General features: G+C 36.4%; 1 protein-coding gene across 2 annotated transcripts in view; it reads right to left on the reverse strand.

Annotated features, from left to right (window-relative positions):
- LOC310895032 (uncharacterized protein) overlaps positions 1 to 27,411 on the reverse strand; it is a 287,235-nt gene that overhangs the window by 119,916 nt on the left and 139,908 nt on the right. For both annotated transcript variants that reach the window (XM_083825796.1, XM_083825797.1), the window contains exons 4-5: positions 5,831 to 5,865; positions 2,063 to 2,193 (exon numbers count right to left, since the gene is read on the reverse strand). In XM_083825796.1, coding sequence (XP_083681922.1) covers positions 2,063 to 2,193; positions 5,831 to 5,865 — 166 coding nt within the window. The remainder of the gene's footprint in view (positions 1 to 2,062; positions 2,194 to 5,830; positions 5,866 to 27,411) is intronic.

The following is a 27,411-nucleotide window of genomic DNA, read 5'->3' on the forward strand; positions in this document are numbered from 1 at the left end:
TGCAACACAAGTTTGGAGAAAAGTGGATTTTTAAGTTTGATGGGCAACTTAAAAAAACTGCAGAAAAGAAATTATTTCAGACCAAGCTAAAATACTGTTTTAAAAAGTGTTTTTAAAACCTTTAAGGTTACACCAAAATGATTTATGTGATCTGAAATGTGACTAGTAAACTGTCTCTTTATCTTTATAAGAAAATACCAATCTAAATAATACATTCTTTCTCAAAATGAACGATTTATTTTAAAAATGAAAGACTTTAAAACATGCGAAAATAATTCTGTTATAATAATTCAAAGTATAATACTTTTACATTTTCAGTACTTTCTATTCTTTCATATAATACCAAACCAAAGATGCATCTGACCTAATCTAAATCCTTCTGAAACTATTTATCAATTAATTAAAAAAGTCACCAAGTTCTATGTCAGTCCTCCAGTGACTGTAAATCTTGTATTTACTAAAACATACACTCATCTTCTTAGATGCTATCTCTTTCTGAAATGAACCTCAAGAAATCTCTGCATAATCCTAAATAGCTAAATTTAACCAAGATAATCAGGAAAAAATATGAGTTTAAAACTATATATCCTGATATCCGTACCCACAGATTTAAACTGTTTCTAATCTGAGGGGGTTTTTGTTTATATTTTATTTTAATGCGACAAAATGATTAGTTAAACCAATATCCAAATACTTTGTATTTCTTAAATTCTGATTTATTAAATTTGTCCTTTCTTCACTCCCATAAAAAAAAAAAACTCCAATCCATTATTTTTAGGTAAGATTTACTCATTATTAGCTTGATTCAATGATAGTTTTAGTTAATGCATATGTTCACTATAAAATAATAGTGTAGACAGACCTCATAGCTTTTGTCATCCTTCAACATTTGGGTTCCTGCCTCCTATATTTATATATAGAATATATATACCCTGTACATACATATATATATTATAAAATATCTCATAATCCTTGTTTCTTAGTTATAATAGCTGAGAAAGTTTCATAATTCCCTTTCTGTGAAAAAAAAAATGGCAAAATGTCTTTCTAAAATCAGTGTGACAGAATTTTTTTCCCCAGAAAAAGGTAAAAGTAAAAAGTTTTTGAATGTAAACATTTCATTTTTTAATTTTTAATTGCTATTACTTAATTTTTCACAGTATTAAAAGTTAAAGCTGATTATGAAGAGCTGCAGAAGTGTCTCTTAACATTAGGTGATCAGGCATTTACAAAAGCAATGCAGTTTGTAAACAGGAAAAAAAATCAAACTTCTGAAAGAATGGAGAAAAAAATAATGCAATCATGCTACTGTACAAGTCTTCACTGATTATGCCTAGAAAGAGACTGCAGAATTGAATCATGACAGATAGCTATAAAATCATGAATGGCATGGAAAATCCAAAGAAGGGATTGCTGCTCAGTTTCATATATACAATGAAGCACTAAAAGAAACACTCAGAGACGGGTTAAAAGGAAAAAGAAAGCAGACTGGGACTTTTCTTTGAACAACAGATGGTTAAACTACGGAAACTACTGCACCAGGATTTTACATATGTTGAAATTTATGTAGACTCATATTGTGACTAAACAGTTAATGGAAACTAAAATATCAAAGACTAGTAAGCATAAAATATTATTTTTTCCTTAGGAACTCTCTGCATGACAGATTGTGTCAGCTGGGTGTTTACAATGTCTGTATATACTTCCCCAATCTCATTTGCTTCCAAGGGCATCAATTGTTAACCATTGCTAGAGATAAGACATTGGGCAAGATGGACTTTTGGTTAGATCATGCCAGATAATCCCGTGTTATGTCGGTTATTTTATATATTGAATACTCATGATCATCTCATTTCATTTTCTTCTTCCGTTTTTATTTATTGGAGGGCAGAGGGGTGTCATTTCAGTCAGACCCATTTTCTTGCTACGAGTCTTTGGCCTAAGGAATAACCATTCCTAGATGGTTCCTATAGAAATCCCTAGGAATTCCCAGGACTGGAGACTCCTAGATCTGATTTTCTTTAAAAAGATTTATGAAACAACTTTACTTCCCAGAACTCACCAACAGTCCTGTTACTCTTGTGAGGCTCTGTGCAGCTGAGCCAGATGGAAGACAAAATGTTTGTGTTTGAAGTGGTTTTCCAGGTAGCCCTGTGTAGTGGAAAGAATAGGTGAAGGGCAAAGCTGCAACACCTGTAAAAAGAGATAGGGAAATCCAGTTTAATGCTTTATTAAATACAATCAAAATGAATGCATCTGTATAATTAAAACAATAATGATTTAGTTACAATAATTTGAAGTTCAGTTCTTTGTTTTGAATTCTATTGATAATAAAATCAGACGTTGTTCCACATACAATTTTATTTTGGGGCAAACCAACTTTTTCTTCTAAGAATTCTTTGAGCAGACAGTTCTAGACCTGTTTTGTTTTTAAACTGAAACACTGAATTATGCTGTCTTTTTACACTAGTGAGTGATTACACGTGCATTTTTTGTCACCTCTTCTGACATTCTGAACAATGTATCAATTAGAATTACACTTTTCTAGGGATCATTATTTGAGAAAACTCTCACTGCTTTGTGCAGTAGTTGCTTCTTGCAAAGTCCATTGTCTTCATTGCATATTATATTACAGTTTAGATTCATAAAAAAATTCACCGAGATATATTTCTGCAAGCCTACTGCTAAGGATAATGAAGGCTTGAGTTCTTTCATTTTTAACCAAAGCAAACAAGTGATATGCATTGTGCTAAAGGGAAAAGACACCACCATGATGCCTGATAATAGAGAACAGAAAATGCTTCTGGGCACTGCCCCTCTTGCACAGTTTCAAAAATCAGCATTTCTTACATTCTATTTTAAGTATTCATGCTGTTTTCATAACAGTGAATCTCTTTTGTCAAAATATAAATGACAGTAGTAAGATATGGCTCTGTTTTCTAAAGGATAAGAGTTGGTGGGGGTTACACAGTTGTCACATATGATTACAGCAATTCCATCATTTTTTTTAAGAGTGTGTATAATTGCCAAATGTTCAGAGAGGTGCTTGAATTTCAGGCCCTCTTCCCATTTTTCTGTTGTTTAACGTCTGGCTATGGCTAGTGCTTGTCAAGACAGGCATCCTTCCACGAGCTGGATATGCTGCCAGCTGCCTCCTGCAGCTTGGAAGCACTCGGCTGCCCCATGCAAATTCCTAGACCTATGGCATTCAGTAACCTCTACATCCCAGGATGCTCCCCATCCCACTTTTTTTTGGAAAAAGAGGTACCAACAAGGCAGTAAAAGAGGGAGTTCCTCTAACATTTAGTTGTGAAAAGAAGTTTAACAAAGGGTGTCATCTTACAACTTACATATTTATGAAAAACTGTTCTGGGTATTTGATATATAATGATGCTTTAGAAATAGTTTGCTCACTGGGAGCCACAGGTGGTAACATCAACTGTCTACCTAATACATAGTATGTTCCTACACTATAAATGCAGTTCCTCCAGCATCTCTGAGTTCATACAAGTTTAAGTACCTAAACTCTTTAATAACACAGAATCCAAAGTGTTAGGGCTGCAGGCGAATGACTACTCTAAGAGAGGTTCAGCTAACTGGCAAGGGCATGGAAGGCTACAGAGCATGGCATGATAAATTGATGGACGTGACAGAAAACCGTGTGAGAAGCTGACAAAAGTTACAGGTACTGCTGTGAGGGACAGCTGGGTGGCACAGGTGGCAAAGAGAGGGCTAGATGAGAAGCGGCTCAACCTCACAGATAGTTGGAGGGGACCACACATTTTGAGGAGCAGTCTTGCAAGACCCGCAGCACCCAGGTAACCATAGCAGCAATTCCATACAAGGATGAGATTACCAAGGTAACTGTATCATGAAAACCAAATACGAGTACGGTTGCAGCAAAGCTGGAAACAATGGGACAAAGAATAAACAGAGCAGGTTGCTCAGCTGCAATGAGACTGGGGTGGAGGAAGAGGCATGAAGGTGAAAATCAATGTCAAGAAACAAACGAAAAAAAAAAGGATAGCAACACATGCAACTCATGTGAGGGTCCTGTCTGGAGGTACCTGTCGGCAGCCCTGGGCATGACCACTGCCACTGGAGCAGGACAACGAAACAGACCTGTTTTTCTGACTGCACCACAAGTGCCAGACCTGCTCCCATGGTCATGAAGGCCACGGAGGGTGAAGCAGGTGCTTTCTAGGGCCAGCAAGAGGAATGCACAAATGGATGGCTCAAGCATAATGGTACCATCATGTCACTGACCACCACACAGCTGGTGGCATTGGCAACAGCCCACACTTCATAATACAAAGAAGTGATCCTTGTACAAATGTATCAGTTATAAGAAAGCATACAACTTTTTACTAGCCCTTGACAGAGAACAAATGAAAGAGGAAACAAAATGTATTTGATAATACCAATGGATACAAACTGGTCAGTTCATTAAATACAATCTGCTGACATGAGAAAACTCCATCACAGAAGTCAGATACTGAGGTGAATAACTTGAGCCAAGACGCTACTTAGTAATCTCAGTGCCACTAGTAGCACAAAAGCTCCAGAAATATTTCAGGAAAGGACTGTTTAAAACTGATGTCACAAGGAACAATCCTAGGCTGTTCCTGAGCCCGTCAGATCAGGATTAGGGAGACAGAACTTCTTTCCTTCATACATGTAATTCTGGAATAAAGCAGATTAAAATGCTGCCAGAACCACTGCAGGCACCTGCATTGTTTCTAGAGCACAGACCAGGCAAAAGCTAAAGTAGAAGTTCAACATCACCAGACACATAATGCCTATATATTCTGGGTGAGGAGTTACCCCTCTTATGAAAGCAACTGCAGACTGTGGTGGAAGAGGTGTGCACATTTTTTTTTATTATTTTTATTTTTTAGCAGTGAACTTAAAATCTCTTATTTACTTATAATCCCTCAAACTATTTTAATCTCCAGAAAGATATTAAAGCCCAGATCTGTGTACTTTCAACACATATACACATAATGAAAAATGTATATAGACGTTTGAGGGGAGGAAAAAAAAAAAGTTCCCTAATGCTGGGTGGAGATAAATCTGTGTATAATCTAAAGGATTCCAGTATTTGAAGGTACAATGTTTGGATTTGTGCCCTTCCCCAGTTACCAAAGTTGCATGTGTTTAAAGTAACCAAATATTTATCTCAAATATCTTGATACATCTCTAGGAAGCTTGTTGAGGTCAGCTGTATTTTTTTTCAGTATAACAGCTATAAAAGTTGGGCCATATTCTCTTGCTATTTTGAATGGCTTATACAGGCCCATTGATTTTATAGTTTTATCTTAAAAGCCTAGTTTTATTTCTCTTACCTAGTTTTTCCCAATTTAGAAACAACACAAGAATATAAACCTCACACAAATTGCTTATGGGCAGTGTATCCGTAAAGGCATGCCAAGACATTTATAGAAAAAGCATTTCTGTCTGCTGGCCCTGAAAGAAAACTTGATTAAGATATAAGGCACTCAAGCACACATTCAAATACACACACTGCATTTGTGAGACTGTTAGAGAGCTTCATATTGATCTATTTGCTCACTGCTACGTTGTTCACAAAGCATGCACTGCAATAAGAACCAAATGTCATCTGATAGGACAAATCATATGTGTGTGAGGGGGGACATACATACATGCAAAGCAATAGGGAGTTTAGCTACTGAAATCTGAGATGAAGAATAATATTTTCTCTGAAACTTCATGATTTTCAAGCAATACTACTGAGCATCATTAAACAGCTCACTAGACAAATCTGCAGGTATGAGTAACCATGACAAATTAGCATGTGAAACCAAAATACCTTTCAGCTTCTGATGGAATAGAGTAGAGTAGGAGCTGCTGGGAGAATAAGGAAAACAAAGGATCAGAGACATAAAATGATTGAACAAAATAGTACATATAATATCATCTTGCTCATTCGCAAGGATTTTATTTTATTCAGTTTTAGAAATGGGGCTTTTACCCCATCTGTACCTTGTTAATTTGCAAAAAAATAAAAAATAAAATAAAAAAAATAACACATTGAAAGCCCACATCACAGAATGGTCTGCTCCAAATTAAAAGGGTTGTTATATATTGAGTAAATATATGCAAAAATGAGATGCACACACATTTGTCTCATCTTGCATCTGGTTGGTCATAGCTACAGCCTCTGTGGTTTCTTTTTTGTTATCCAAATACTTATTTATGTTTGTGAGAAATAGCCACTTGTTGGAGGGGATAGCAATTGGTCCTGGAAGACAGAGCATAACTGCTCCAGGTTTGCCAGTTGGAGAGGCAGAGAACCAAAGGAGCCAACAATTTCTCAAGAGCAGACAGCAAAACAACAAAAAAATGTCTAAAAGAAGGTGAAAGAAAAGCAAGTGGCAGGGCAAAAGCTGCTGCTGCAGACCCTGACAAGCCTTGTGGTTTGTATTTGTTGTTTAAGTTCTGCTCTGTAAGAAAATGTATTGTCACATCTCTGAAAAGTACTGCAATTTATAAGCTAACCTTGCTGCGCAAGCCGGTCCTGTGACAGCCTAATAGACATCACTGCCAGGGGAATTATTTAGTCTAGTAAAATATGGTGTATCTTGGAATAATGGAACTTAGATTGGGACATATCATATCCTATTATTCTATTAAACACCCTAAATAATCTCCATCTTCCGGTGTTTTCTTACCCTTCACATATTAGTAGATTTTTGTCAACCATCCAAGTTATGCATATTTAACTCTTCTAATTTTTCCTCCTAAATGATCTCTCCACCTCCCTAATTGATTTTAATTTTCTTCTCTGAAATCTCTTGAATATTTTTCTGGCAATGTGGTGCCCTACATTTAAAGCAGCATTCTGAATATAGTCACACTGCAGCTGTACAGAAAATAATATTCTCTGTGGCAAAACACCTGTGAGAATTTAGCCCCAAATTGTTTTAGCTATTTTTACTTCAATATCACATTGCATATTCAATGTTAGTTTGCTGCAATTGTAACCATGACATTTCTTTATTTGTTATTGCTTCCTAGATTTCTTAGGTATTAATCTTGCAAAGACCCACATGGTGCTCAGCAGGGAACATGGAAGTGCTGCATGCTGTTGTTACTACTACAAACCACCACAGAGAGGTCAAGATGTGAAGTAGGAAGTTCAGTAAGGCTGGAATTTTATTTCCTTGTCCCAGTTGGATGGAGCAAGTGGCTCTGCTTTCATGACCATTTCCAGCTGTTAGTGAGCAACTAGCCATTCACTGCCATGGCACATGTTCAACCACTGCCAGCATCTTACTGCTGCTGTACCTGTTACCAGGAACCCCAACCACCCCTAGTGTAGCTTCTTTTGCAAATACCTCTTCCACAGTTCCTCTATTATACCACAGGGAAATGAACCTCCCATAAAAGAAAACACTTGTCCTGCATATTTGCCACCAGAAAGCAACAGTAAAACACTCCTTTTTCTTCTTCTCCCACCCTTACCATGTCTTACTGATAAGTAACAATTCCCTAAGTTTATTCCAAAGTATCCTTCATGAGAGAATTTTACACCAGGAGGAAAGCTTACACATCGGTATCAATATTTTTTGGTAGCTCTCAGTACTTTTGTTTACTGAAGATTTTTTTTTTTTTTTTCATTCCTTGAGCATACAGAATACAGCATATAGAAAAGTTGATAGCTGCCTGTAATATCCTCTGCTCCACTTTTCCTATACCACCTTTCAGTCAGCTTCCACTGGGAAGACACCCTGGATGTGCTCTAAATCTGTCTCCTAATGACTAACTCCTTCAAAAACATTATTTATTTATTTATTTATTTATTTAACCAAGACGTACAAAAAAGTGTTCATCCTACCTTTGTCCTACTTGCTCCTTTTGCACTGAAATATAGATTTGCCTGCTTCTGAGAGCACAGAGAGCACATAGCTGAGAGCACATGATGCTCAAGCATCAGTCCTCATGACTCACTCACAGGTATTGTTCTTCATACCTTGTTTCTACCTGAACCTACTAATATAGAACTGAGATTCTGCAGTGAATGCTCAGAGAAAGCTGGATATGAAGCACCGAACCAAAAGCATAGCACTTTGTTCACAGAGTCACATATCAGCTTCTAAAACTCATCTATGTCATGCTGAAAAAAAGACAAGCCAGAATATTCAAGAATATATAAACCATTCAATTCTCTTCCCATCACGTTGAGGAGTGCCTTAACTTTTCCCTAGAGACTCTAAAACCAGAAAGAAATTGCTGAGGCGTATGTCTCTTTCCTCTGTCTTTTCTGAATCTTGGCTCGGTTACATCACTGTTCCCCTAAGATTCAACTAGCACCATTAGCACCGATATTCTGCTGGGAGTCCAAAGCACATGTCCCAGCATTGTGTTCACACCATTTTTCAGGTCTGATGCAGACCTGAAAGCATCAGATAGTCTCTTTGCAGAAAATGTATAATGTTGGTTAAAGAATTGTTCTGTCGTCAGTAAAATCCCTGTTGTTTCATTTGCCTTTAATAATAGATTAGATCTGGCCATGGCTGAGGAGGCAGTCAATTGTCAGATGCTAAATACCTATACCAAGGACATCAGATGTGCGAAATTGAAGCTGGCTGGGCATTTTGCTCACGTAAAGTCTAGTCCTGTATTTTCTCAGCTCTTTTGGCTAACATTCACATTCCTGCTGGTTTATATATTCTGTGATGATATCTACCTCCATTTTTCAATTGGTCTCCAAGTGCACACTGGCTTACTTGGGTGACAAGTTGGAAGTATTTTGAAAATTGAATTTGTTGGAAGCCTTCCTGCCTTTCCAGCCACAAAATAATTAATTCACAGGTTTGTACTCTCCCTTGTATCCAACTTTGCTGCAAATAAAAAATTAATCTAGAGGCATCCCTCCTGCAAAACTGATTTTAATCAAGAAGTGATTTGTGGCCGCATGTAAGCAGTGTCAGGTAGGGAAGGGATTCACAGTGTTCATCCTGTTCCACAAACGGGAGCATGACATGAATATCAGCTTCACGTGCTGATCCACAGCACGCAAGCTTTGCTGCACACAGCTGTTCTTTTGTGAATTGTTTGCATTTCAAATGTGCTCTCTGATTGTCTGTATTCTGATTGAAGGATGATACCATTCAGTTCTTGCTGGGAGCCTTCTGGGTGGAAGCTGGAGAGAAGAGCTACATGGCCACATGCATATTCCTCGCAGGCTCCTCCACTGTTTTCTTTTATTTTTAATTCAAACAGACACCTTGAAGGTGGAGGCATAACTTAGAAGTCCCCATATTCTCTCAAATTATTTTTATACTTTACTTGTCACCCCTTCTCCAACTCAAAAAGGGAAGTTCTTTTTGGTTATGCAATTTCTTTTTTCATGATAGACCGAAATGAAAACCCTATACTATCTTGATTCTGAGGTTGCAAATGTTACAGCATGAGGTGAAGGTCTGCATGGGAGCATGCCATCCTCATGTCTTCCTAAAATTATAATTCTCATTATATTCTGTGGAAGTTTTACCACTGATTTCAATACAGTATGATTTCTTCTTAAACGCCCTCACTTGCACTAACAACTTTGCTTTCTCAAGCACCTATTTAATTTCTTTTTATGCATTATATTTTAAAGAAAAAAGAGGGCGGGGAGTGCATAAGGAGCATGTCTGAGGACACAAAAGTTTAATTATGTTTCACATCATGGCAAATTAAATAATGTTTTCTTTCTTCATTCTACTTAGTCCTTTTTCTAGGCAGGAGTAACCTAGGACATCCAGTAGAAAGTTTATTAATGTAGGATTCCATGCATATCTTTCTAACATTCTTATACTTCTATTTTTAGGTTTCACTTGTGCTTTATAGAAATTACATTTCCAGTTCAGCAAGGAACTTAAGCATAAGTTTAATGTTAAACCCATGCTTCATTATTTAATGCAACATGTGATCTTATGATTAACACTTACTGAAGTCTCAGAGAGCTTAGAATCTGCACAAGAATTCTGCTGAACTGCAGCTTTCCTCACAAAAGTTGGATTTTGGAAAACTTTACAGAAGAGCTGCTTGTTGATATTTTTCACCTTTCATTTAGGACTCAAGGTGATCTCCTGCATTAAAGTACACAAGTACACTTCACAGCACTTTAGCCCTTATTTTTTCTCTCATGTTAGTATCCTCTGTAACTTAATTGATGTGTTGTTTAGAAGAGGGAACTCTTCTAAATCATTAGTGAAGGAACAGAACATAACCTGACCGCCTTCTCTGGCAGTAACCCAGCAGTCATTTCCTCCTAAGTCAGTAGTTTGCAGCTCATCATTTCCCTTTGTTTACTATCTTCAACCAGTGGTTCATCCACATGATAACATTCATATTCAAGACAATTTAAATTAATTTTGAGAGAAGAGTTTTATAGAACACAGTATCAAATATTTTCCTTAATTAATTGGAAATGCATATCATATTATTCTTCTCTTTTATCCACTAATTTTATAATTATATCAAAGAAGCAATCAAGTTTGTCTGGCAAATCTTTATTAAATCCTTTTGCTGCTTAGCTCTAAAAATATGAGAATGAATTCCAAACTTCCTTCTCACAAAAAAAAAAAAAAATCCTCATCCAAAATGAAATCTGTAGATTTTATTTCACATGTGATAATAGCAAATGAAAAAGATAAAAAAGAAAAAAAAAAAGAAAAAAAGCAAACGCAGAGCTACAGGATTCTGATATTATAGTTATAAGAAATGATTTAATGGAACAAGCAAACAAACAAAAAGAATGTGGATAATGCAATGATTAGGGCTTTCTGCATTGATTCTGGAGACGTTTTTCTACTAAAAACTTCCCAGCCAACCCTGGTAAACATGATTCCCCATGCTTCAGAACCCTACATCTTCCTCTGTAATGTTTACTCCTTAGAAACACTTCTGCACCTCATAAAGGTGTAGTGAGAAAAAATAAAGCAAGATTCTCTAGTAAGCAATGCCCCCATATTTCTGAAAGATTGAATTCTCATCAGGTTAAAAATATCCAGTGTATAGTGCTATCATGGATGCTAAGATGAGACATCAGGATAGAGATAGCTGCCTGTATAGGCAGTATCGGTCTAGACTTAGCTATTTGCAGTATCACTACCAACTATGCTGCAGCAACCTGAGCTTGCTACTACCTATACAAGACTTCTGGAAATGCTTGAAAGTTATCTGGCTGCCAGAATTCTCTTCACCGCTACCCCAGTGCTGTCAGTACCCTAGCATACCCAGCCAAGTAGGCATGGCCACAGGGGGTGCAATTATATCCATGGATATTGAGCGATCGATTCACTTTGAAAATGCAGCAGACAGTTGTTGGGGAAGAACATAAACATATTGGCACAATACTACAACCTCCTGCAGCTGCTGCGTAGCTGCAGCAGATAAATGTACATATCAAGGGAAGCCAAAGAAAGAAGAGACTACATTGCCTGACCTGAGAGCAAAAACCTCACTTATCTCACTTTCTGAAAGGCCCAGAATAAGGAATTCAGAGGGTTAGCCTTTCACCTCTTGGTCCTCAAGGACAAAGAAAATAAAAAAGAGACCCTCCAGATTTTTTTGAAATAAACTCAGATGCAGGTTTTACAATGCTAGTACTCGTAACCTTATGTCTATGGTCTGAAATATTTTAATCCTTTGAAGAAATGCAGTGGAGTCAAGACAGCAACAGGAACATTAACATAAAAATTAAAACAGAATCGATGAGTTTTACCATGCTATCTTGCACAAATTACTACTGAATCAACAGTAAACTTAGTATTTTCCCATTAAGATTTTTTGCAAAAGTGAATAGTATTCAAAGGAGTCTTTCTATTAATACTGGTACCTTGCAGCATTTTTTATGAAGCTGATGTCATTAACAAGGAGGTAAAAATCAAACAAATAAAAATGCTTCTTACTTCTCATTGTTCTCTATGTCTTGACAGTGACATGATCTAAACACAGCAGGAAAAAATGGAGGTATTTTCTCCCTAAGCTATTTCTGTATTTGCAAACAGATGGTGGGTGTCATTTTATTGAATTAAACACTATATTCTGCACATTCCTAGCTCTATATCTTCATCGTCCTACTGCTCATCATCTCTGGGGAATATAATCTCTTAGTTCCTCTTCTATCAACCATTTTCACAGCTAACCAGTCATGCTATGTAGACATACATACATTTACTGATCAGGTAACCTGTGCTCCATTCAAGCAAAGTAATTGCTCCACATAAAACTAGACAACACTGGTTTAGATGTTGTGGGATCAATGTAAATCTTTATTTCAAAGAACTTTTTTTTGGACTGGAATTTAGTTCATATAATCCAAGGAGAGTACTTACTACACTAATGAATTCCCTTCGTTACAAGAAACAGAAAGGAGCTTTTAATTTAATCATATGTAATTGGCCCATAGCATAGCAGGATTTAAGTATTTGTTCACCGGTAACCTACGCCTTATGAAGTCTTTAGCGGTAACAAGATACAATAATAACAGTAAGATAAAAGGTGTAATAAGACCATCGAACACAAGTGGCCTCATAGACAGTGATTAGATTTAAGAGCCATCAAGTAAAAGGTCTTGGTGTCAGCCAACCGACAGGCTGGCTGATATTTTTTTTCAGTTGAAATTGACAATGCTAAGAGGGAAAAAAAGAGTCACTTATCTACACTACAGTTACAGTAATGGTTTGTTAAAAATGGTTTGTTAAGAGTACTGAGTCTTGAAGACTTAACTTCTGAAACAACAGTCAAAATTTTTACTATGGTCTGAAGAATCTTGGGGTTTTAATCTGTTTTTCTATAGGTTGAAATTAATAAAGACATATAATCTATATAAACCCCCTGGGTTTTCTTATTTTAATACTATTTTTGTGGGGTGGGTGGGGGGAGTCAGTGGGAAGGATCCTTATTTCAATTCACTTTCCCCCTGCACAGACCTTTTAAAAAAAAATGTCTTTTTCAAGACAAGCTCATTTTTGACCATTAAGATCTGTACCATCCTGCACAGTTGGAGCTCAAGAAAACTTGTAGTCCAGAACACCTAAGATAAAATGTGACATATTACAAGCAGGTGTTTATGACATTTATGATATTTTTCTGAAACAGATATCAAAAACGGGTGCTGGGTAGATTTCCCTAGTACCTCTTATACTTAGAGTAGAAACATTTATCCAATATCAAATCCACATTTTTTTTTGAAAAAAAAAAATATATATATATATATATTTCCCCTCACTGTATTCACGAATAAAAAAACAGTCACAGACTTCCATCAGATCTGTCCCTCTGACTTTTTTCTTTAAGGACTACTAACATCTTATCTTAAACTGAGCAAATTAAGCAACTAAACTTTCTTAATATGTAATGTTCTCTAAGATGCCTATAATTCTCGTTTCGTTTAGCTTTCTGAAAGCTTGGTAAGTAAACTGCATACAGAACCTAAAATGCATCCATGTAACTCATATGATCAGTAAAGTAGGACACATAGCCTGGTTTCTTTCATATAACTCATACATTAATATATCTTGGAAGAAATTTATCTGTTTTATACAGCATTATTATTGTCTTTGTGATTCACTTCAATACCCAAAGTCTTCTTCTACTGTGCTTCTTAGATATTTTTTGTTACCTTGCAGTTATGCAGTTGATTATTTTTCTTAGTTCAGGATTTTTGCACGTTTCATCATGGAAGAAATGAAGAAATGTTACGAATTCCCACACAGCACTCCAGCATTCGTATAGACTTTCCCAGTGCACTGTTAAGAGTTTTCCATTTCCCAAGACATTAATGAATTGATTACAATCTGGGTAAGAAGGACCACCATCTATTTCCAGGCCCTTTAGTTCTCAGAAGGAATCAGATACCATTATTCTCTGAGTTTTTTGGTCAGCTGTAACTCATGCATATCAGCGTTCCCAGACTTCTTACTGACAAAAGCCCTGTTTATGGCTATCTATTGCCTGATGATATTCCCCATAGTATCTGGGAATTGGGAAAAGTTAACTCCCTTTAATCTTTGGTAGGAACTACGGTTTCCCAGAGTCTAGGAGCAAAAAGGAATAACAAGAATTGGCTGTTGGCACATACAGAAATAAAGCTGTGTTGTGGTTTAACCCGGCCGGCAGCTAAACACCACACAGCCGTTCGCTCACCCTCCCCCTTCCCTCTCTGGGATGGGGGAGAGAAATGGGAAAGTGAAGCCTGTGAGTTGAGATAAAGACAGTTTATTAAGACAGGAAAATAATAATAACAACAACAATAATAATAATAATAATAATAGTATTACTAATAATAATGTGTACGAAACAAGTGATGCACAATGCAATTGCTCACCACCCGCTGACCGATGCCCAGCCTATCCCCGAGCAGCCGGCCCCCCACCCCAGCCAGCCACCCCTATATATTGTTTAGCATGACGTCAGATGGTATGGAATACCCCTTTGGCCAGTTTGGGTCAGCTGTCCTGGGTCTGTCCCCTCCCAGCTCCTGCTGCACCCCCAGCCTGCTCGCTGGCAGGACAGAGCGAGAAGCTGAAAAGTCCTTGGCCTGGTGTAAGCACTGCTCTGCAACAGTTAAAACATCAGCATGTTATCAGCGCTCTTCTCATCCTAATCCAAAACATAGCACCCTACCAGCTACTAGGAGGAAAATTAACTCTGTCCTAACTGAAACCAGGACAAGCTGTTGCCAACAAGTAGTCAGCATAATTTTTTGTTGTTATTTTTCTTTTCTTTTGCCTTTTACTTTTTCAGTAATAATTTCACTTTATATTTAATAATTTAATTAACACAATAGTTTGTACAATTCTTTGTGATTCTTCTGGCAATTGACAGCTGCAGCATATCAACAACATATTTCCTATTTTATCTTCTTTGTCAATGATAATGTTTTAGCAGGAGAGAAGTAAAAGTTTTTTCAGCTCAAGTGTATTGAGTCCTGTGTATTGCCCACCCACCATCTATTGGGCACACTGGCCCAACAAAGGACAGAATCAGGATTTTATCTTTTCTTTTCTTTCTTTTTGTTCTCTAGGCATTAATACCTCTCTCCTCCTCCCTCCCTCCCTCCCTCCCTCCTTCTCTCTCTCTCTCTCTCTCTCTCTCATAGTATAGAATATCTTCTGGGATGTTGTAGTTCATCTGCCTGGTGTAGAAATCTTTGTTTCTTCCCTTTTGTAAGCCTGCAACCATTCTGTAGTCAAAGAATATAAAGGTTTAAAATATGTAGCCCTGGAAATTTCAGGTACATACTACCATGAACAATGTGTTTCCAGTGGTTTAAGCTTTCTTTTTATGGTCAATATAGTAAATTAATTTTCCTTGAGTCTGTTTCACCCATGATGGTAATTGGTAAGTGATCTCCATGTCTTTATCTTGACCCATGAGCTTTTTCATCCTACTTTTTCTCCTCATCCTTTTGAGGAGAGAGAGGGAGAGAGTGACTGGGTTGGCATTTGGCACACAAAGTTCAACCCACCACAAAACTGCACATACAGTTCACAGTATGTATTAACTAATGTGGGTCCTTCAGAACAAATTCCTGAGACACTGGGAATTCAGTGTTAAACCTTTCATAAACTTTTATGTATCCATAATTTCATCCACATTTTTTAAAGTACCACTATATTAATATTTCACTTAGTTGAGAAAAAAAAAAAAGTCCTGATCAGATAATATTTTCTTTGAAAACTCAGGGCACGAGCTTTCAATGAATTTGAAAGCTATTTATTTTGAAATTATATTTTATATAATTTCAAATACAAATATTTCATATGTTTCATATATTTATATTTGAAATTATTATATTATCAAATTGTTTTAACTGTTAACAAACAATATTACAGATGACTATATTGTCTTGCTAATAATTTCAATGTCTATAGTAAAGAAAGCTAGCAATACTCTAGAGTGCCTGAAATTTAAGAGCTATTCACGTAAGCTATCTTGCTCCATCCTGTTCAAACTGGTCCACCTATAGTTAAAGAAAAAGATAGAAAGTGATTTGTAGTGAGAACTTACCTTGTATGCAGTCACATTCTGAAGGAGCTTTTCTGTAGTGATGTCAGAGAATCCAGTGAGATTAAATTCAGTAGGCTGAATTTAACCTTGTGAATATTACTCTTAGTAGGTATTTCAGAAAATATACATGCCTTGTTGAAGGAAGAAGGAATGATTGATTTATTTTTTTTTTTGAGATAGTTTCATCAAAACATTAATTATGGGGCTGATGTAAGTATTTGCAGCAAAGAAATTTTAAGCCTAACAATAAGCAACTCACTTCTGTCAGCCATCATGGATAAGAAGGAAGGAAAGAAAGAAAGAAAAAAAGCACAGCAAACCAAAAAAAAACCAAAACAAATAAAAAAAAATAAAAATAATAATAATTAAAAAAAAACACCACCGCCACCAAAAATCCCAGAGACCTATCATCAGGAGACTTCAAAGAAGTTTTTATTACTTTTTTTTTTCTACTATGTCACGAGTTTTCTTGCCATTAAAACATCTTTAAAGCTAGATGGGGCATTTGAATTTTGAGCTTTGAAAACAAGAGTAAAACAATCTAGGAAGCAAATGAACATGAACTTCAAATCCTTATTATTGTTTATCATCATAAAAAAGAAAGTTACAATTCCTTAATTTTCTTAGCTTTGACACTTAAAGCAATTTTACCTGGACTGTACCTAAACTTTGATTAGAATTAACATTTTTTAGATCCTAAACTTTTACATCCAGGCTATATCAATTGGAATTATCAATCATGAAAAACAAAACTAAACTAAAACAAACAAACAAAAAGTTATCAGCTATTATAACCTTAGTTTCACACTTCTTGTAATTTCATGCTAGAAATTGCTCTGACCACTTTAACACCTATTAATGTTGTTCAAGTGGTAACTTTTTATAGAAGTACATGTATATCTGTGTTCCTCCTATTGACATTTACACAACCATCTACAAAAAATGGAACCATTATCTAATAATTTAACTATTTCCATAGATAACAGCTCAACGATGAGTTACCTACATATACTACCCATTCTAACAGACAGGCAGTCTGTCACAGATTCAGAGGTCTTAGCTTATTTCCACAGACCAGTGACTCTCTTTCACCCTTTGACAGATCATCCTTTCAAGCAAGGAAGTATAGGTTAACTCAAAATGAAGCTATTCCCATGTTTAACAAGAACTCCAGAAATCCAGGTTAGCTAATCCTGAAACTAATCATGATTAGCTCCACACGAAGTGTTCTTTGTTTTCTATGGTAAATCACATCAACCAATGTTTTACCAACGGAGTTCTCTTTCTTTACAGAGAGATCTCTGAACCCTCAGTAACATGGGTTTAGTGGAATCCTCCTGAGAGCTTCCATAAAGATCTGAAGATAAGACAGATCTAGGGCCTGAGCTCTCCACAGTTGGACCATACAAAAAAAATAAATAAATAAAATTAAATTGTATGCACAACACAAGCAGAATTAAGCACTGTTACAGCGAAGCTGCAGAACAAGAGAAATGTCATAATTAGGTGGTGAAGGCAGCCAAAATAATTTCCAAATATTTGTTCAAATGTTTAATCAAAGTATGCTTGTAGTGCTCATTTGTTTCCTTTCATTTTACACTCTAGCAATCACATTTACTGTTAGGAACATTTACTGAAGATATGGCTTTTAAGTAACTCTTAAAGAGTATTCATATGAAGTGGACTGGGATATTCATGTCGGAAACTGTGCAGATATAGTGTTGAGTCATCAAACAGAACATTTAGTTCAGTTTATTCAAAATAGACAGAAAGTGAATAGTAAGTATGAATAGAACTCTTCCAAAAATAATCAAAACAGATTATGGGACACAAGCACTTTTGAAAGACCAATGAAAGAGATCTTCTGAAAGTCTTCTTCCACAATGTACGTATATGCAACCAAATTCTTTGAACAACTGTAATCCTTGGGATACAACATATTTATATCCTTTTCAGCATCAGTATTGCAAGTCATCAGTAAGATGAGATGCATTAATACAAAATATTCATAGCCTGTTTTGTGTATTAAAAGAATTTTTGGCTTTTGTGGCATGTTTAAGAAGAATGTGCTATTTAACAAGCAGGCAGGCTTTCTGTTTTATTTTTTTTTTGTCTTGATATTCTTTTTTTCTGAAAACCTCCTCACAGATGTTATCTACCTTGAGATAAAGACAGTTTATTCGGTAAAGCAAAAGCCATGCATGCAAACAAAACAAAACAAGTGAACCGTTTGCTACTTCCCATTGGCAAGCAGGTGTTGAGCCACATCCAGGAAAGCAGGGCTCATCCCATGTAATGGTTTCTTGGGAAGACAAATGCCGTCACTCCAAATGTGTGCCGCAACCCCCCCCCCCACTCCCCCCCTTCTTCCTTCTTCACCCCAGCTTTTGTTGCTGAGCATGATGCAACATGGTGTGGAATATCTCCTTGGCCAGCTTGGATCACTTGTCCTGGCTGTGTCCCCTCCCAGCTCCTGGTGCACCCCCAGCCCCCTTGCTGGCAAGGCAGCATAAGGAGCTGAAAAGGCCTTGACTCTACGCAAACACTGCTCTGTAACAACTAAAAATATCACTACATTATCACCACTTGGATGTATTTAATCAAAAATCTAAAACAGCATTGTGTGAGCCTCTATGAAGAAGATGTCAACCTAATGAGGTTCAAGAAGTCCAAGTGCAAGGTGCTGCACCTTGGTCAGGACGATTGCAGAAAGTAGGACAGACTGGGAGAGCATCCCTGCAGAGAAAGACTTGGGGGTTCTGGTGGACAAAAAACTCATCATGAGCCAGCAGTGCATGCTTGCAGCCCAGAAGGACAACTGCATCCTGGGGTGCATCAAAAGAGTGGCCAGCAGTTCAAGGGAAGTGACTGTCCCCCTCTACTCTGCCCTTGTGAGGCCCCACTTGGAGTGCTGCATCCAGGTCTGGGGCCCCCAGCACAAGAAGGATGTGGCGCTGTTAGAGCAGGTCCAGAGGAAGGCCACAAAGATGAACGGAGGGCTGGAGCACCTCTCCTATGAAGAATGGATGAGAGAACTGGGGATGTTCAGCTTGGAGAAGAGAAGGCTCCAGGGAAACCCCATTTGCAGGCTTTCAATACTTAAAGGAGGCTTATAAAAAAGATAGTGACTTTTTTACATGGGCTGATAGTGATAGGACAAGGGATAATGGTTTTTAACTAAAAGATGGAAGATTTAGATTAGAGGTTAGGAGGAAATTCTTCACTCAGAGGGTGTTGAGGCAATGGTACAGGTTGCCCAGAGAAGCTGTGGATGTTTCAAGGCCAGGCTGGATGGGGCTTTGGGCAACCTGATCTAGTGGGAGGTGTCCCTGCCCATGGCAGGGTGGGTAGAACTAAACGATCTTTAAGGTCTCTTCCAACCCAATCCATTCTATGATTCTGTGATTGAACTTCATTTGTAATATTTTTCCCCTTACCTAAGCTCGGCTTTTCTGGAGCTATTATTTTACTCCCTTACACAAGCCAAAGCAAAAACTATAGAAACATTAGGATAGAAAGGGGGGTGAAGGTGTCACTAAAAATTTTCCATATTTTTTTCCGAAGTAGTTTTAATTATTATTATTTTTCAGAGGTTTTCACAAGTCAACAGTGCTTTTTGCTACCTAAACCTCAACACAGCAAACATTTTGGAGTCTGAATCCCAACAATTTATGGAATAGTGAATGAAGATGTAACTTTTAAGTTTTGTAATTCTAGCTTCCTCTGTGACTAGCTTCCTCTAGCTGACTTCCTCTCTGCATTTCTCTCCTGTCAGAATGCAGATTTTATTTGGCTTCCATACCTGGGTCTCAGTTTTGTAAATATTTACAACTCTTACCTTTTCTACTTTGAATGACCCTATTGAAATCAAAGGAATTGCATGCATCATTAAGTTGTGTATAAGTATGTGGAAGACAGAGGGCAGACTCACCACTTTAATTAGCACTTCAACCACTTTAATCACCATTTGATTCAGTTTTCAGACACTGCTGAATTGAGCAAGTTATCCATGTTGTGAACTAAGTGAATGAACTATAACAACATAAGTACAGTTAGATGAGGGACATAACCAACATTCTGATGAGATAAACTAAATTAGCATTTAATAACATTTTTATACCTGTAATTAATCATAATTGAAAATGGGACAGTTGCCTTCCAAATTACTGAGACATTCATCAAATTGGTAACTGGATAATTAGAATCATAAATCCAGTCATGTATACCTATAACTAATTGTTGTTAATTATTATTAAGTGTGGATTAGCTCCCATCATACATTCACCTACACATTAGAAGCTGTTATATGGTCATTAATAATTCTGCAACTGATTTGGGTTGTTCTGCCTGTTTATATATTTAAAACATTTAATAGTATTGAGCTGGAATAATTTAAAATCATTTTTAACATTCTTTGTCTCAACTGTGCTTCAAAAACCTTGTGTCTTTCACCCCTTGACGCAAATGTGTTGTTTCTCTATGTATTAACCAGCTTATGCTGATGTCAGTTATATTACATTGCTAATACTTCACAGTTTTTAGGATTTGCCATCACATAGAATAGACAGAGGTTGGCTTATTAACAAAAATTCATGAGATTCTAATTGCAGCAATTTCCCTGTCTTTTTTTCCTGATTGAAAGCTATAGTTTTTTCTAATTGAACTTTTTTTTTCTTGAAAAAAAAGGAGTGAATCTTCATTAATGTGAAACTCTCAAGCTCTTACAGTGTTGCTTCAAAACCTCTTTGACAGTTTACTTTGTTATCAATATAAAGAATAATTGACAGAGAATTTAAAGCTAGATTAGCTGTCTTTCATGTGAATGAAGTGTAAAGGGTAACCGAGGCTTTTCCAAGTGGAGATTAGTTAATCTTTTGAGAATCATTTAAGGAGATCATTCAATCCATTGCTTAACGTAATACTGTACACTAATCTGTATCTAAATACCACAGTGACAGACTCATTAAAATTACCAAAAGCAGATATGTATACCCATTCCAATATTTTATGTTGACCTTTTGAAAGTCTAATGAAGTGGAATGAAATGAGCTCAGATCTAAGTGGCAATGAATGAAAAAAATAATAATAATAATAAATCAGTAAAGATAGCAAAGTAGCTATAGAGAAAAAAAATGAGGAAAAAGCAGAAGCAGTGAGAGACTGGCACAGTTAGCTTCAGTGGTTATTTTTAATGCCAGAGAGAATGGAGAAATTAAGGGGGAGGTCTAAAGAGATTGAGATAAAAGTGCAGAGCAGAGAGAGGGGAAGGAGAAAAGAAGGGAAATGGCAGCTGGGAGGTCAAGTACCAAAGAAGCTATTGTGCTTCCATAATAAAGGAACAGCAGAGAGTTCACCAGTTAAGATAAAAGCAACAAGCAGATGATGATTCTATTTTTAAGAGATTTTAAAACTTGACTTTTTTGGATCTGTACAGAAACGGAACACATTTGGAACTTCCCACAAAGGCACATTTTGAATATGTTTCATTTTGGAATGTAATATTTAGAAAAGCATCACAAAAAAAAAAAAAAAAGATTTTGGGGAAAAAATCTTTACTTGAAATTTGGTGGCCTTGCTTTTTTCTTATTTTTCTCATTTTTAGTTTTTAGAAAACTGCATTTTCAAAATGAAAATGGTTCCATTATTTTTTTCCAAATAGCTGTAGATGTGTTTAACTAATAATGACAGAACAGCACCTTACAAAATCTAATATGAGTGAAAATAGATGCACATTTAAATAGGTGTATATACACTCTTGGGGTTGGAAGGGCTCACATCCTAAAAACTTTTAGCAAGAGTTAATTTCAGAAGCCTTAAATGCTGAGGGGAAGAAAAAGGAGGGAGAATAAGAAAATGGGGGGTTCATTTCTCATAAGCACTCAGTAAGTGTTGTAAACAATTAAAGTAGTAAAGGTAGCTAGTACACAGAAAAAGCTTTTTAAAGCAAATCTACAGAATATGCGTACAGGGTGTCGTGGAAAGATATGTCGACTAAGTCTGAACACAGTAACAGGCCTCTAAAGAGGGCACAGTGAAAGCTACTTCAGAGGAACCAGCTCAAATCCCAAGAGAGGTCCATAGGGGCTTTTGTGGGGATGAGTTGGCTCATTAGCTGGTGCTGATTTTTATTCAAAGGTAATGTAAGTGGGGTTCTTAGTAGTTTTACTTATAAAGTCAGTATTGACAAGCCCTTGGAAAATTTGCATTATCCGGATAGTCTTTCTTTAGAACAGAATTTTGAGGGGTTCCTGATTTTAGGTGCTTGTTGGCTCACTAATGGCCTGAAAAGAAATTCCTCTTTGAGACTAGTTGAGCTACAGAACTGCTCAGAAATCTTCAGAGGAAATTTTGGACTGCTGGTCTGTACACTGTCTGTCTAAATCCTCTAATTAGTTTTTCATTTGCTCAAAGCTTGGGCTACCTATACAAGGAGAATAGCAAATAGAAAGTCCAGCATAAATGAGATCAACTGATTACTCCATGGCAGTAATTTTCATTACTCTCTCTAATTTCCTCGTCTCTGTGAAATCAATTGAGAGACTACTTTTTTAACCTTTCATATAAGGCAGACTGTACTTTTGTTCATGGTTCACCTTCCAAAATGGGAATTTTCACAAGGCTACACAGCTTTGTAGATGATGCTTTAACCATCTTGAGTAAACACTACACTGTATAACTCTGGTGTATTGGTTTGTATGGCAATCAGACATATTTGCTATGAAAAATGTTACCAAAGCTACTGAAGCAGGTGTCTGATCTTTCTTATGCTGACGTAAATTAGAGACAGAAGTCAGTGGGAGTATGCATGTGTAAAACTCATGCAAGAATTATATTCTCAGTTTGATGAGTCCCAGCAGTCTGAATGAAAGGACATGGTCTCTCAGTGGTACTGCTAGTAGGCCCAACTAAAAAAATTCATAGACAAGTTTGCTGTTTGAAAAGAAAGTTCCATTGCAACTGAAGTATTTTGCAAGAACCTGCTGATTGTCTTCAGTGCTACCTAAGGAAATAGGTCAAAACAAATCATTCTGGATTGGCTCTGCCTTGATAACTAAAACTAGTCACAATTTTCTAACCACTCAGCTTTGTCATTAAGTGACAGTGACTAAACCTCGAAAAGTCTCTAAATGAGTCATGACCCAGATCCCTCACATATTCTAGTGATGCCAGTGCTTCAGCTGAGCAAAGACACCTAGGAAGCTAGGTGTTGAACATGCTGCCTCGTAAGGCTACTGATACCACTTTCCATGAAGCCAACAAATGGGCAACTGTTCTAACTAAAGACAGATCTATCCCAGGGAGATGGAAAGCCCCAGTCTTCAAAGGTAGTGTCACAATTTTAGTATCTGAGGTCCACAGTAATACAAAGAAGATAAAAATAAATTATTCCCAAACCTCTTTCCTCTTAGAATTGACTTTTCACAGGAAACTGAAATGCCGAACCTAAATCTACTTGGCTCAAAGTAAATCGTCAATCCTGCATATCAACCATCTCTAAGGAACATTTTCATAATGTAAAATCATTATTGCTTAGAAATACTTGAAATAAATAGAGTAAAATTATATACTGCTAACATTTCAAAGTTTTCAATTTATACATATTTGAATGCTATTTTGACAATGTAATGACTGAGTAGTATTAAAACAAAAAACAGTATAATGTTTCTGAGTAATTTTCTTTCTTCAACATTTTCATTCTAAAAGAAGTAAGAAAGAGCTACTGATCCCATTTTATTTTTGTTTAATTCTCTTTCAGACCAAACTGATGGTCTTTTCAGATAGATAGCTATACCACCTTTCTTTTTGGTGCCTATTAACTTCTTGTTGAACAATTCTACAGTATTGGATTTTAAATCAAATTCTGGGAAGGAATTTAAAAGTGTGCGTATTTAAGGAGGCAACCTAGTATATTGAACTTTTTTCCCCTGTAATATGATCTCTTTTGCACAAACCCTATTGTTCCCTGCCCATCTCTATTTCTCAGCACTTTTCTTAGTTGTGCCTGTAAATCTTGTTTTGTTTTGTTTTGGTTTGGTTTTTTACTTGTAGTTATTTTACTTGCCACTTAAATAAAATGATAATGTCTCCACTATGAGCACCAGAAGTCTTATCTTGTTGCTTCAGTGAATCAGTATGCAAAAATTCTACCTGTAGAGATATGAGCTGTAATTCAACAAGCAATGCAGGTATCTACTTAATTTTCAGCTTGTGAATAGTCCCACCAAGGTCCTGAAATTATCCAGTGATTATTTTACAGATTAATTTGTTCTCGGAATATCTCCAGAAGATATGATTTTGAATTCAGTGTGAAAAACAGTTTCTACAATGTGATTGAGCAGCAGCATGCAAAGTATGTATGGAAAACCTGAGGACAAAACTGAGCTCTCCAAGTCTAACTTATTTATCTAAATGCTGTGCTTATTTTCAACATAGTAAATGCATTCAGATGGAATACGCTTTTAATTTTTTGTTGTTAAAGTACCGGTCCCTCCTCTTTGACTACTCAGTCTGCAAAAGGTTGCCATAGAGATTAGCAATAAATGAGAATGTGTAGCCTATATGAACTTCAGGGATAAAAAGTATAATTTTAGTCTTCATTAATGTTTTGCACTTTTTCATTCTCCACAGCCTTTTTGCCAAAGATGACATATCCAAACAAAACTTTCAAGCAAATGACAAAAAAATAAATTTTTATATATCAACATAGAATTGGTAGGATACAGTGTATCCAGTTCTGTGGCTGTTTAAAGAAAGTCCTGGACAAATGTCAAATACAATTGATGAAAAAGTTTCAAGAACATGTTGTAAAAGGATAAATAAATATATGAAGCTTACTGTAAAGAAGACTGAAGGGTGCTTTATCTCCATGCAAATATATTCTTCTATCTAAATAGTTGGGACTTCTCACTTTTTTCACTTTTTTTTTTTAATTATTATTTATTTAATTTATTTTCTGGCAAATGCATAGCAACTCACAAAGACTGAAGTTAGACGTGCTATAGAAAAATACAGGAAAGGCAATTGGATGGTGTATACCACTGTCATTTTCATGGTGACTCATCCTGAGTAAGCTACAGGTGTTAGGACAGATGTGTTTCCTTGATTTGCAATTGACCAGATATATTTGGATGTAATTAATTTTTTTTTTTTTTCCTGAAAGCCCAGGAACTGACTGCATAGAAGAGGACAAAATGATATCATATAATGTTCCTTTTTTCAGTGTTTCATTTTTGAATATTACTTTAGGTCAAATAGATTAGCAGCTAAAAATCAGAAGGCAATCCTCATCTCCCTCTTGCCCCCTGGTTATACTGGCCAAAATACCCCAAACAACACTCATATATACATATATATATAAAACCCTTCCTCAGAATGGTTTGCCTGCTTGGATATATTTCATATAATCAATCTTTCACCATAATATATGTCTCAGAAATAGGTTGTCACTTCAACTATATCCAATATATGCGCCTAACAAGCATAGCTGCATACTTTTATATCCAACACTGAAATATTTTAGTTTTCTTAAGGTTGTTGCATTTAAAACATAAAGGAGTTGAAATTAATAAATTCACTCCTATTTTTGAAAAGTGTTTTGAAAAGCCCAATATGTAAGATGAAGACTTCTCCACTGCTGTCACTGATGGGTCCTTCAATGATAATTTTAGATTGCACTTCTTTGACCAAACTGTGAGAATGAGCATGGTGTGAAGAGGAAGGGGTGGCAGAGAGGGGCTTTTAGGGACAGACCCCCTCATGTCCCAGACCCTGTGCCACTTGGGGGCATGAGGTGGAGGGGCCGTTGAGGGAAGGGTGAGGCTGGGCTGGAGAAGGTGGTGGGCAAGGCAGGGGGAAGGTGTTTTAGATTTTCTCCTTGTATCTCACCATCTAACTCTGTTTTAGTTGTCGATACATTATTTTTTTCCAGGTTGAGTTTTACCCATGACCATAACTGGTAAGTAATCTTCCTGTCTTTATCTCAACCCATGAGCTTTTTCACTTTATCTCCTTGTCTTCTTGAGGAGGGGCAATGAGTAGCTGGGTGGGCATCAAACCAGGATACACATGGTTAACACACTGATGTTAAGTAAAATGTAAAATCTATTTTTTTCTTTCTTTAAAAAGGTCTAAATCTCTTAAAGACATATATGAAAACGTAACTTATGGAAAGATCTATGACAGAAAATCTGGGACAGAAACTGTTGTATGGCTGTAGAGTTCTGAGGTGGTATTTAATGGCCCATTTGAGTTACAGGTCAGGTCCTGTAACCTCAGGTCTTTAATGCTGGAAGAGGTAAACTAGCCAATTCTGGAAAAAAAAAAAAAAAGATTGTGGGGAAAAGAGGGAGACCCATATATCTTTCTGTCAAGCTGCTAAGCAATGACGACTGTTTTGAAACCAAACATGCAAGACCACGTTATGCTTTAGTCAAAAGGTCTTAAGGGGTCTGTTATTTTTATAATAGTTGCTGAAAAATATTTAGAAAAAGGAACTGTAAATAAACGAAGGAAAGAGGATTAAAGTAAAGCTAGATTCAGATAATATTTTTTTTCCTTTGCAAAGTGGGCTACAGAAGGTTGAACTGTTTACAGGACAAACATTTATGAGAAAAAAAAATATTTCTTTCAAACCTGATATTGAAACAAAATGAATGCTTCCATTAGAATGTTTACTTGTTTTTCTTAAGGAAAAAACCTTTCTGTCTGATGTCACTCTCCTTCTCTCCTCTATTTCTTTGGGCCTTCTTTGTGTTTTTTGTTTGGTTCTTTTTTTGGTACCCAAAAGGAAGTGGAATAAAGATCTGTGTTGACACAGAAAGTAAGCAGGAAATATTCATAGAAGGAATGAACTTGTTTTTTCATGGTACCACCACAACACAGAGGATCAAGGTTATTTTTTATTTTTGCTCTTCTTACTGTTAATTTAAAAATATACTCAGACTTTTTTTTTTTTTTTTTTTTTAATCTGGGACTAATATAACATGGAACAAGAAGGCAATCCCCTAAACTTTAGTGATATTTGGAACTAACTAACAGTGCATTGGATTTAGATAATAGCTAAGTCCTCTCCTCTCACGACCTCCCTAACTAATGATTTTACAAGTTTTCATTACTATTTAAACAGTTATTTTTACCGATTTTATCACTGTTCCTTTCCTTTAATCACTGTCTGTCCTGCTTGTCCCTCTTTCAGAATAAATTAATTATTTTTGTACTAAAATTTGTATCACACATCTAGAAATCTCATGATCGTGGACAGATGTCACACAATGGGACTACACAAAGTGCTCTTTGATTCTCTGCTGCCAGCAAAGGATCTCAGACTTTTTGCAAGGGTTGCAGTTGAATCCCAGACTAAGTGTCTGCTCATGAGAAGACCCATAA

The sequence above is a fragment of the Anser anser genome (genome assembly GCF_964211835.1).
Source record: "Anser anser genome assembly, chromosome: 2".
NCBI lineage: Eukaryota > Metazoa > Chordata > Aves > Anseriformes > Anatidae > Anser > Anser anser.